At 34.4% G+C, this 13206-nt stretch overlaps 1 protein-coding gene across 1 annotated transcript; it reads left to right on the top strand.

Moving 5' to 3' along the window:
- The first annotated feature begins 8218 nt into the window (after positions 1-8218).
- Positions 8219-12706, top strand: LOC25496687 (glutamate decarboxylase). The gene is made up of 6 exons (XM_013597326.3): positions 8219-8415; positions 8520-8724; positions 9789-9989; positions 11152-11620; positions 11765-11817; positions 12042-12706. Exons 1-6 carry the CDS (start codon positions 8321-8323, stop codon positions 12516-12518), a joined length of 1500 nt encoding a protein of 499 aa, XP_013452780.1. The 5' UTR covers positions 8219-8320; the 3' UTR covers positions 12519-12706.
- The last annotated feature ends 500 nt before the right edge of the window (positions 12707-13206 follow it).

The following is a 13206-nucleotide window of genomic DNA, read 5'->3' as shown; positions in this document are numbered from 1 at the left end:
GGCGATTCAAAAAATGATCAAGTATAATCAATGAGTAAGGCCAACGTTTACCCAAATCGAGATCTCAGCGAACACCGCACATCTCAACATTCTATCCAAAAACATATAGTTTTAGAGGGACCGAGTAGTTCCTTCGGAAGTGAAGGCGGTTCAAAGCGTCACAAATGTCACAATTCTCCCAAACCTTGTGGGGACCGTCAGAAGAAGATCAAAATTTGTCGAGAAATTTACGCCATTGGAAGTTTCTATAACATATGGGAATCTTTCATACAATGATGGTATTCAACGGAGGACAGCCCTAGTTTACGCGAACCTGCATGGGACAGATAAAAAGATAACTCAACAAATTGATCATAGTCGAAAGAGATCCGTCCAACGTATACGATCAAGGTATAACCCGGTAGGCCTATGCAGACCTTCTATAACAATGAGTCACACTGTCATCATGATTAGACCCTCCAAGGTCGATTTCGAAGTCCGAAGAGTCTTAATGGACCAAGGGAACTCTTGTAACATCCTAAGGGGATATCTATGACATTTCTAAAGGCACTCTCGGATGCCATTAAATTGCTTCACTTCTTTCTACAATGTGTTACTTATTGATAGAACATACAAAACCAGCAAATATCGACCGCACTAATTCACAATTGTTGATGTTCCTTCACTAAGCTAACATTCTTTATAACTTTTTCTCATTTTGGAGTCCATAAGAAGAATTTCACCTAGACGTTGAAAAAGTTAGTAGGATCGGCTCTAAAAAAATGAGGTAATTCCTCATGTGATTGTGAACTTTGATACATGCATATATATATTTGTAGAGTATCATAAAGAAATCAAGCTACAATATCGAAAATGTAATTTGTCACTAAAAATTGAAGTATTTATTGAAATGTACATATAGAACTTGGGAGAAAACTCAATCAATGTGCCACTAAAAAGTATCTTCTCAAAGACTCAAACAAGAACATGTACTGCATGCACTATGTTGTGGTTCAAGGAGAAAGAGATCCCCTACCGTAGGGCCATAAATTGGGTGGGCCTATGAGATATCTTGGAATGACGAAAATAATTGCCTTATCTAATCCACCATGATTTTACTTTATTAATAAAGCATTTGATTCATGTCGGCATTGTTAATTTTAGTAACTTTGAGATTTGTGCTTTAGCCAAATGGGCACATCTCAAAACTTGGAAAGGGACTTGTGGCCTAATGAGTAAATGTGATGGTCTGGACAATTGGAATTAATAAAAAGTGATTGTACTAAAATTAATAAAACTGTATCTTAATTGGAAAATAGTACAAATTGCACTAACACCTGTGGTTATTGACGTTGTCGTTTACCTAATAAACTTCATGAGTACGGTTCCATCCGTCACATAAAAATAAAAATTAAATTAGTTTCGGTTTTATATGAGTTTTTTTTTAGATAAACGGAATGGTAAAGACATTATAAAACTCACACACTGAGTACGGTTCCATCCGTTACATAAAAATAAAAATTAAATTAGTTTCGGTTTTATATGAGTTTTTTTTTAGATAAACGGAATGGTAAAGACATTATAAAACTCACACACTGAGTACGGTTCCATCCGTCACATAAAAATAAAAATTAAATTAGTTTCGGTTTTATATGAGTTTTTTTTTAGATAGACGAAATGACAAAGACATTATAAAACTCACACACACAAGTAGAGGTATTGGGGTTCGAACCCCGATCATGGCATCCGGCCTAACAATTTTGGCATTTTGCCAATTGAGCTGGGACTTCTGGATGGTTTTATATGAGTTTTATCTGACATCAACTAAAGATCTATTATTAACGGAACATGGTGGAGTTTCAACTTCTGGTCTGCTTAAGTTGTGTTTATACCTAAAAACAATTCTCATGTTGGTCGATCTTGGTAAATATACTATTAGACTATTTTGCGAGGAAATCTCTAAGTCAAATGAAGGTTAGGCGATGTAAGTATGAGCAAATTGATTGGTTTAGGATCTTGGAGTTTGTTCTTCTTAAGGTCTCACGTTCAATTCTTCCTGGTGTCAATTTCGGTGGAAAAATCCATAGAGCTTTGTCCTTCTTTAGACGACCCTCCCGCAAGTGGGCGGTGGGATTAGTCCCCTCGAATTAGTCGATTTTTGGATCAAATATCGTGTTTAAAAAAAATGGTTGAGTGAAGAAGTTGATTCATTCTCAAATCCACTAACTCGGAATGTGGGTCGTAAAAACCTCATAACTGAGTCAAAACATAGTGGGACATAACAATGATGTGAGAAACCCTCGTTAACTCTTTTTAGCACCAATAACTGCTTTGCCGAATGAGGAATAATATATGATTTCTAGACGAGTTGTGCACCAAGGACCTCCTAAAATGGGGAGAGGAAGAAAATATAGTTGCATCGGTTTACATTATAAAATGTGGATATGAGGAATATGAGGATTACCTAGAATATCATGACCTTTAAAGTTGGATATCTTATTCAATGATAGCATCATTGCAGAAATTGATAGAATTGGAATAATTTATGTTGAGTTTTGGGGAAATGATTTGCAGCCAGAGGTATTAGAAGGTGATGTGCTAGTTCAAGATGTTGAATGGGTTACCTGGGTCGAGAAAGATGAAACTAAATGCATGTAGTTTGAAAAAAAAACCACTCGAAACATGATAAAAAACACTTAAGCCTTTGTTCATCAAAGTTTCTATCAATGGCAAGATGTTTAGTAGAGATGTCGTAAATGTTATAACGCTTGTTATGACTCTTCATTATATCATGTATCTATGTGTTTTATCGAACCTTTCTACTGCTTTATGGGAAAAGTTGGTGTTGTATTGAAAAGAGTCTTTGTAAGTCATTTTATTTCCCTAACCAGACAACTCTATTAATGTCAGTGTCTTTTTGGTGTAACTAAACTTGCATATATTAGGATTGAACGATGAACCTTCATGGTATAGCTGGAAACATGTAATATATGAAGTCCTTTTCTTAAGAAAATTCAAACTATGTTTATTTGATATATCTTGTTCTTAATGCTTTTTAATGTCTAATTAACTTTGAATCAATTCTAGGTTATAGATCTTTTTTTTTAGGTAAGTTTTGTAACTGAATCTAAATATTTTATTTGTTAAGGTAATTTACCTAGACATAAGAGATTAATTGGTATGGCTTCGCCATACAGTTGAAAATTGGTGATAAATATTGTTATTAGAAAAACAGTAAAAGTTTGTTGAAAACATGACTCAATGACTTAGTGATACACCTATTCACTATGAAAAACAATTCTTTCGACTCAAGCAACAAGAACGGAAGTCATAACAAAAATGTGGGTGCCAAAAAAGAGAATTTCATTAATAGAGGATAGCTACAATGCCAGCTACTTAGCTGACTTTTTTTTACAAAGGAAGATGAGATCGTCTAAAGAAGCTACATTTTGTTCAAATTGAAGTTAGGACACTTCAAATCATCCTGATTACTTTGAAAGAGATGCTTGGGAGAGTCTCTCTCAAGCTCTAACTTGTTCCTCCTGCCAGAAACCTTCTCTTTGTATCCCATTAAGAAAAATAAATGATCGAGGAGTCAAGGAGGTTAAACAAGGGAAGAAAAGATCGATAAGAGACAAAGACTTACCTCGATGGGAGTGAGAGTGTTGTGTTTCCATTCTCCAACAAAACGACATTGAAGGAAAGGAACCAACTGGCGTGTAACTTTAGACCCTAAGAGGTTTGTCGTATTTGATTGTAAAGCCAAAAGTAAGAAAGAGGAGCAAGATTCATGGTTGGTTGAAGAGCACCTTTGTTTGGATTAACTGATTTTTGGGCAATAAATGCACAGTCTTCATAGGCAAGTAAGAAGGTTTATCGAGAATATAAACCAACATAACTAAATAATAATTATTGATAACGGTTGATTGGCCGAGGTAGGATTATATAAGACGATTCACTTTCCTACTTTAAGATGTAATGATGACACTATTCACACGCAACTATGATAATTGTGTTGCATCTTCTCATTGCTCAAGGGTCAACTGATGATACAACTCATGACATTTGTTTACACCTAAAAATAATCCTTCATTAGTCAATCACGGCGAATATAAGATTAACCTATTAGGCGAGGAGACCTTCTAGTCAAGTCAAGGCTAGGTGGTGCAAAAGCAACTTAGTGAGGGAGTTGATTCCTTCTCAAGGCCACTAACACAAAACGTGGGTTGTAAAAACCTTATAACTTAGTCGAAACATAGTGAGAAAACATAATATCTAGAGAAAATGTGCACGAAAGACCTTATCAATATATCATGCAAGGAATGGGAGACTGAAGTCTAAAGCGGGGTGCCAAGATCTCACTAACAAGGGAGTTAATACACACCACACATCCAATTAATCAAACAAGTTTTCTTCTCATTTTTATCTTTTTACCTTTCCACTTTTATCTTTATTTAATGTATTTTTTAATGTACTTCAAAAAAAACAATCGTAACTAACACCGGTGGCGGTTTCACCGTCCGACGACCCTGGACACATGCCTGTGCTCCGACCCAAACTTTTTGCAATTTTCTTATGTAAATTTCTCTGAATTTCTTATATAAACCCTTATAAATTGGACAATTTCTTTAGATTTTTTATTATTTGTTTGCAATTTCTTATGTAAACATCTATAAATGTGTTGCAAATTTTTTTAATCCAAACTTTATAACAATCCTCACTCCGCCACACACTAACACATAATATGAGAAGTTAGGAAACTCATAGCTTTAACAAACTTTCTCCCTCAGCACAATTACTCGACACAGAGAATTATAGTTGGAGAAACCCAATCAATCTTTATTAATTTCAGCTTCATTGATAGGTTTTAATATAAAGTTTTTTGGACTAAGCATTTTTTATTAAAAAAAGAAAAACCATTCAGGTTGCTACACCTAACTAATTCGTTGGGACTGACTGTTGTATGAGGAGTGGGTAGTAGCAAAGGACGAAATCAAGTATAAATAAAGTGACAGCAACATGCTTCACTCACAAGTTACAAGTGCTCACATGTCACCTTGTAATCCATTCCTTTATCCACGTGTCCTGTTGAATGAGAGATACAAAAACCTTTTTCACAAAAATAACTTAAAAAAATATATCTATACAATCAATAACTTTTAAAACTACTTTTTTTTTTTATGCTTTTTATTGTGTTTTTACTTTCTCACTTTCTTTATATTTTTATTATTTTTGTCTCAAAAAGATATCATTCAAAAATCCCCCAAAAAATTTATTCTAAAATTCGTTCAAGAACATGTAACCGTGGATTATTTTTTATTTTTTTTAAGTTGTAACCGTGGAACTTGTTATCACAATTTTCAATATATACATACACTTACTTACCGTTCACATATATAATAAGACAAAATTACACTCATAATTAATCCGGAGAAAAGTCTTTTAGGGTCAAAACCTCAAATCGAAAAGATTTGGGCACACTCATAAAAATTGAACAAAATTAAAAGAGAATAAAATTTAATAATATTAAATTTTAAGTGTCTTATAGCTGTTCAAGTATGGCGGGACGCGAATTTATGGGACACAATTGACAGGGTGCTTCGGCAAGACTATAATATTCATGCTCCCATATTCACTTTTTTGCATAATTTTTCCTCATGGCATTGTGAACTTATGGCCATGATTATGTGGAGTCTTTGGAAGAGCCGAAACATGAAACTTTGGCAGCAACGAAATGAAACTAATGTGCATGTGTTTCAACGTGCAACTCATTTACTAGAAGAATGGAGAGCAGCCCAAGACATTAGATCTCGCAGCAACAACCAAAATACCATACCACATGTGCGCACCACAAGTCTAGAAGAAGATCGTTGGAAGAAGTTGGCGCCTGGCAGGTATAAATGCAACATTGATGCATCTTTTTCCACTTCTCTTAGCATGGTTGGACTGGGTATGTGCCTAGGGATGATGGTGGTACATTTGTTCTTGCAAGAACGGAATAGTTTGCCCCTCTTTGCGATGTAGAGGTGGGAGAGGTTGTTGGCTTGCATACAGCCTTAGATTGGATCTCTAATCAACAATTTGATAATATCAATTTTGTACTTGATTGTCAAAGAGTTGTTGATTGTGTCAATTCTAGTTAGCAGCGAATTTAGGTGTATTATTACTGCTTGTAAATAGCTGCTAGAGGATAGATTTCAGAACTCTCATGTTGAGTTCAACAGGAGGCAAATAAATAGGGTAGCTCAAGGCAGCCCTGTCTAATCCTAGCCCCCATATTTTATTGATGATGTACCTACATGTATTTGACATATTTTAGCTAATGAAATTATGAAATGCAATGAATTTATACCTTCAGAAAAAATAATATTAATTGATGTGACTAAATTATTTTTGTTTCAAGTTTTTCATTTTATATGAGTGTGCCTAAATATTTTTTATTTGAGGTTGTGACCATAGTAGACTTTCTCCATTTTATTTAAAGTTATTTTAGCTTTTTGATTTGTCCGCGTATGAATTTTAATTTACAAATCTAATATTCACATGCAAACATAAATTTGAACACTAAGGGTAAATTATTATTGAAAAATTAAAATTAAATAAAAGGAAATACTTTTTAATGCTATAAATTCTCTAAAATTAATAAATGTATTAAAAGTTTCTCAACAAAAAATGTATTAAAAATAAAATAAAGTAAAAATACAAACTTTCTTTAAAAAATAAATTAATTAATGAGATTTATTATTATACATTGACAATATAAATTCCATTATGTGAACTAATCAATTGAGTTTAAATGATTAATAAGTTTTAGTTAAAGAATAATTATTCAGATAAACCAAATTTAAATCTCGAGTTGGTCAATTTCCCAATGCAGGTTGTTAAAATATTTAAAAAAAATATTTATAGATAAGATGTTTTTTATAAAAGGTTTTATTTTACTTTAAGTTAAAATGAACGGTATATGGAAAGAAGAGTGTGATCACTTAAAATGGAAGTTGACTCGGTAAATAAGTTACTCATCTGCAAGATTGTAGGTATAATTTTTGTTGTTAATGTAAAAACTTTTTTGATGAGTACACTGTGAACATTTTCTAAGTCTTGATGTCTTCGTGACCGTGATAAGATATCGGAGTTCAACTCACCTAAACTTTTTCTTATATAAAAAAAACGTGTGAAGTGTGATCACTTATTCTTTAAGCAGTGGTCCTCTTTTTTCTTTTCTCTTTTGATAATATTAAGTAGTGGTCCTCTATCTTCACAAAGATCAGTTTTTCATATTAAGCAGTGGTCCTCTTCCGGCACGACGGTGATGAGTTTCTGTGGTGGAACAAAAGGTGTCTGCAGGCATGTTAGTACTCTAACACTCAAGTCAGTAATGGAACTGAAAGAGAGAGTGTAAGAAGTGTTGTGAAAAGTGATGTGTACTTTGAGGGTGAAGCAAGTTCACCCTTTTATAGGCGCGTGTTGGCCATAACCGTCTCCGGGTTATGCGGCGTGTGATTAGGAGCGGGGAAGGACAGGTGTATAGTGATCTTTGCGAGGAGGTGTGCTCCTGTGTGGCATGGTGCAGGCAACTTGGCGTGTTCCCTTGAGTGCGTAGTCTTAAGGAGGCGTATTATGGTCCAGGTGTAACCGTGTGAGTGGTCTTGAGACCAATCCATAACACTTTTTTTTAAGAAATACATTAATTAACGAGATTTATTATTATACATTGACAATATAAATTTCATTATGTGAACTAATCAATTGAGTTTAAATGGTTAATAAATTTTAGTTAAAGAATAATTGTTTAGAGAAACCGAATTTAAATCTCGAGTCGGTCAATTTCACAATATATGCGAGTTGTTAAAATATCTTTAAAAATATTTATATAATAAGATGTTTTTAATAACATTTTTATAAAAGTTTATTTATTTTTACTTTAAGTTAGTATTTCATCTTTAAAATTATGAATATATGAAAGATACATGGAAAGAAGAATGTGATCACTTAAAATGAAAGTTGATTCGGTTGGTAAATAAGTTACTCGTTTGCAAGATTGTAGGTATAATTTTTGTTGTCGATGTAACAACTTTTTTGATGAATATGCTATCAATATTTTTTAAGTCTTGATGTCTTCGTGACCCCTGGTAAAATCTCGGAGTTCAACTCATCTGAACTTTTTCTATGTAAAAAAAACGTGTGAAGTGTGATCACTTATTCTGAAGTAGTGGTCCTCTTTTTTTCTTTTCTCTTTGATAATATAAGGATTGGTCCTCTATCTTCACAAAGATCAGTTTCTCACTATTGTTGTGTCATCTCACAGTTAGCTCACAAGAACCGAACTCACCCAACCAAAATGGTGATCTCTTCAACTGTCTCACATCCAGATGAACAAAACGAGAGCATAGCATGCACTTTCGCTTCTAGATACGTGCGTGAACAGGTTCCTAAGTAAGTGTCCCTTTTTTTCCTTAAATAAACATCACTGATCACACTTAGTTTTTTGTTGGTAACTGTAATGAGGTTAAAATTCCTATGTTTATGTGTTGATATAGGTTCAAGATGCCAGAGAATTCTATACCAAAAGATGCAGCATATCAGATAATAAATGATGAGTTGATGTTAGATGGAAAACCAAGGCTTAACTTGGCTTCATTTGTGACTACTTGGATGGAACCTGAGTGTGATAAGCTTATCATGGATTCACTTAACAAGAATTATGTTGATATGGATGAGTATCCTGTCACTACTGAGCTTCAGGTCTGTTTAACATGATGATATCTTTTCATCAAGATTTAAAATTGTGATTGCGATCGCAGATAGGATCTTTGATATTGCAGAGAATTGTAGTCAAATAAGACTACGTACATGTTTGGTATCAAAGTGAGTTTGTTAGAATTAAGATGAGTCACCCTGATGTAGCTTTTGCAAAATCAGGGTGAGCCATACTGATTCTGACAAACCTACGGTGATAACAAGCATGCACTGATTTGATTGTTTTGATGTCAGTGTTGCAGTTGCAGACATAACAAAAACAAACTAAAATTATAAGTTATTTTATGGTGTTGCAGTTGTTTGGATCTTTAGATTTAGAGAGATGAAGTTTCTCTCTCTAAATCTAACGATGGCTACAACTGCAGCACCATATTGAAACTATAGAGGATAAAATTATAAATTGAAAGGTCCCTAAACTATACTCTCATCCATCAATTTAGTCCTTGAATAGGGACCAAATTCATGAATGACGGTATAATTTAGGGACTTACTTGCTGGTTTTTCCAATTAAAAAAATTAGATTTTGAAACAACCTAATGGTATAGCTCAAATTGGGGTGCAGACCTTTTCTTTAAAAGTCTTGATTTTGAGTAATTGGGTGTTTTTATATGATTTTTAAGCTTTGTTTGGTAAAACTAGATAAATAAGTACACTTATTGAAGTTTGTTTAGTCTTTTAAAAATTATTATTGCATAGTAAAAGGGTTTCATGTCTTGATTATTCATTTTTTTATTACAATAGATTCAGTTTGTTCTTCAAAAATTATTTATTTTTTCCTTTAACCCTGAAACTATCATTCTCTGCTCAAGTTGCATTTTTGAAGAAAGGTAAAATATCATTTTTTTTAATGGCATTTCACCCTCAAAATTTGATACTTACAACAGCTTTTTAGATCTCTTGTGTTTGGTGGTTGGATGAAAATTTGGCGTAGATTACTGTGATTGAAAATTTCTGTGTCTGTTACAATTTATGATCATTTTATGGTCAATTTCCATTGAAACTTGAAAGTACTGATAGAATGACTTGATTTCATTTGTTCAATTATGCAGAACCGGTGTGTGAATATAATAGCACATCTATTCAATGCTCCTATTGGTTCAGAGGAAACTGCAGTAGGTGTTGGAACTGTAGGGTCATCAGAGGCAATAATGTTAGCTGGTTTAGCTTTTAAAAGGAAATGGCAGACTAAGAGAAAAGCAGAAGGCAAACCTTATGATAAGCCTAACATAGTTACTGGAGCTAATGTGCAGGTTGATCTTGAATTATGTTTATAATGTTATGAAGTTTGAAATAACTACTAATATGTGTTTAATGCATGCTCACATAATGAGAAATAGGTAGAAGTGTATGTTTGGATAAGTGGTGGGTTTGATATAACCACGACAGTATCGTGATTTTGATAAAGCTCTAAAATGTAGCTTTTGTCAAAATCGTGGTGGATCATCGTGATTCTGTTAATCTCACTGTCAATCCAAACATGCTTTGGGAGGAACTTTTTATACGCCCGAAATCATTTTAGATGTACACATCCATAAAAATTAAGTTTTTGTGTTGTCTAGATGTGTACTTTAGGTCAAACGAAGAATTTTTGTGTCGTTCGGATGTGTGCTTCGAGAGTCATGTGGAGTTTCTTAGAAATGTGACGGGTGCATGAAGTTGATCCCTATGTAGTTTTGCATATTGTTATGAAATGCAGTAGCAGACCCGAATCAAAGGTAAGGCCAGACAAGCACTTGTTTTAGGCCTTCGGCTTATTAACCATGGACACCGGACACGAAATGGACAATGTCGGATACCACACACACCTTTGATCAAAATTGTCGGTGCTTCATCACATGTGACGATGCCGAACACCACACACGCCTTTGATCAAAAGTGTACGTGCTTCATAGGCCTACTACACTCATCCACTACATATATATCCCGCTAAATTTATTGTTTCATCATTTTGTTTAACAGATGCCGCACATATGAGGCCCTGCCTCAAAGCTTTGTTCACACTCTCAGGGGTCAGCTAGCTTCAGGATTCACATATCCTGGAGCCAGCCCAGTATTGTAGAATAAAAAATTGAAATGATTAAAGCGTATTTTGGGGCCTTTTCCCTTGGGCCCCGCTTGGACTGGTTTATTTGAGTTTATCTACTGACATAGACACTTGTGAAACTGTTTGGGAGAGCTTATGAAAACAACTTATGACATCTCCATAAGCTCTCCATGATAGCTTATGAAAAATTGAATATTGTTTATAGCTTATATTAAACAGTTTGACTTTATTTTATCTTTTGTTACAAAAGTAACTTATATAAGCACTTATATGCTAAGCGTATATGCAATAAATATTTAATTAAGCTGTTTATCCAAACAAATCATTATACCTCTCTATGTTTAATGTCGTTTAAATGTACTACACAGGTTTGTTGGGAAAAATTTGCCAGGTACTTTGAGGTTGAACTAAAGGAAGTGAAACTCACAGAGGATTACTATGTGATGGATCCACTGAAAGCTGTTGAAATGGTAGATGAGAACACCATCTGTGTTGCAGCCATTTTAGGTTCAACGCTGACCGGAGAGTTCGAGGATGTGAAGCTTCTCAACGAACTTCTTACTAAAAAGAATAAGGAGACAGGATGGGATACACCAATTCATGTAGATGCTGCTAGTGGCGGATTTGTTGCTCCGTTTCTCTACCCTGATCTTCTATGGGATTTCCGTTTGCCGTTGGTGAAAAGTATCAATGTTAGCGGTCACAAGTACGGTCTTGTTTACCCTGGTATTGGTTGGGTTGTTTGGAGGCATAAAGCTGACTTGCCGGATGATCTTGTTTTTCACATCAATTATCTTGGATCTGATCAACCAACTTTCACATTGAATTTCTCCAAAGGTAATATATCTACTTGATCATGCCTCTGAATTGTCTTACATTGGTAATATGTGACTCAGAAAATCAATTCATATGTAATATACTCATGAATCATTTGCAGTGTGTAGTTTTTCCCTTAATGTTGCTTTGTATTTTCTTCGACAGGATCGAGTCAAATCATTGCTCAATACTACCAATTTATACGGCTTGGCTTTGAGGTAATTACATTATCATTTTAATGCTGAATCTCAAGTATGTACTTGATTTCTCGACTAATGAAGATAAATAAATTAATTCCACATCATGAGAAGAGAAGATATTCTTTATATGTTTTCTTTTTCCTTTATTAGTCATATGGAATTTACTTAATAATATCGGTAAATATTTCAATTTTGTGTTATACTTGTTTTCTTATACATCCTGTTATTTTTCTTGCTGTAAGGGCTACAAAAATGTGATGGAAAATTGCTTGGCGAACACAAGAACTCTGAAGGAAGGAATTGAGAAAACAGGAAGGTTTAAAATTGTCTCCAAGGACATAGGTGTGCCACTTGTAGCCTTCTCTCTGAAAGACAGCAGCAAACACACAGTGTTCGAGATAGCAGACCATTTGAGAAAATACGGGTGGATAGTTCCGGCCTACACAATGCCAGCGGACGCAAAACACATCGCCGTCCTCCGAGTGGTGATTAGGGAGGATTTCAGCTGTAGCTTGGCTGAAAGACTTGTTTCTGACATAGAAAAAGTTGTGAATCTCTTGGACACGCTTCCAAGTTCTATCAATTCAAAAGATGCTCATGTTGCGGTTATCGCGAGTGAGACAAGTGAGGAAGTTAAGAAAGATATTACAGAGACTCAAGCTGAGATTCTTAGGTATTGGAAGAAGCTTGTGGATGGAAAGAGAGTTGGAGCATGCTAGGTTTTTCAAATGTTTGTTAGGATTGTTCCATTGTTGCTTTATTTATGAGTTGCTTTATTTATATGCATACATTTGATGTGTGTCAGGATTGTTCCATTGTTGCTTTATCTATGGAGAGATATAACCAATGTCTATGCATGAACCATAATTATATGAATGAATGAAATAATATTTGTTTCCTTTGCATACATTTATGATGAAATATACTATAACTTCTTTAGTGCACCGATAAAGTTGTCGGAACTGGTAAAGTTTTTGTCATGTGACTGAAATGTCGCGAGTTTAAGTCCCGAAAACAGCTTCCTGTGTAAAAAAATAGGGTAAGGCTGCGTATAATACACCAGAATAGAAATAATAAACTTGCTAAATTATGGGCAACTACATCAACAACTCTTTTTACATGATTAAACAAAAACCGAACCTTATCCCATTAGTTAGGGCCGGCTACATGGATCAAGTTACACCATGTAGCCATAGCTAAAATAAAACCATCTGCATTGTTTACTAGTCCAAAAAAATCCACATCAACCTTATGACCTAACCTAGTAGGGGGAATCCAAAGAGAGAGAGTGGAAAGTTTCAGTAGAGCACCTAATATCTGAGTGTTCAGACATATGGTTCAATCATGTGCAATACTGCAAGGCTTGTGGACAATATAGTCACATCAATGTCTTTTATTTCAAAACAA

This window comes from Medicago truncatula, chromosome 6 (genome assembly GCF_003473485.1).
Source record: "Medicago truncatula cultivar Jemalong A17 chromosome 6, MtrunA17r5.0-ANR, whole genome shotgun sequence".
NCBI classification, from domain to species: Eukaryota; Viridiplantae; Streptophyta; class Magnoliopsida; order Fabales; family Fabaceae; genus Medicago; species Medicago truncatula.
The sequence above is the reverse complement of the archived record's forward strand: the minus strand, read 5'-3'. Positions and strand labels throughout refer to the sequence as shown.

Excerpts from the sequence above, each read along its gene's own strand:
- LOC25496687 (XM_013597326.3), top strand. The coding sequence starts at position 8,321 with ATGGTGATCTCTTCAACTGTCTCACATCCAGATGAACAAAACGAGAGC. Across the intron at positions 8,725-9,788 it reads CTGTCACTACTGAGCTTCAG|AACCGGTGTGTGAATATAAT; the intron begins GTCTGTTTAACA and ends TCAATTATGCAG. Across the intron at positions 11,621-11,764 it reads CACATTGAATTTCTCCAAAG|GATCGAGTCAAATCATTGCT; the intron begins GTAATATATCTA and ends TTTCTTCGACAG.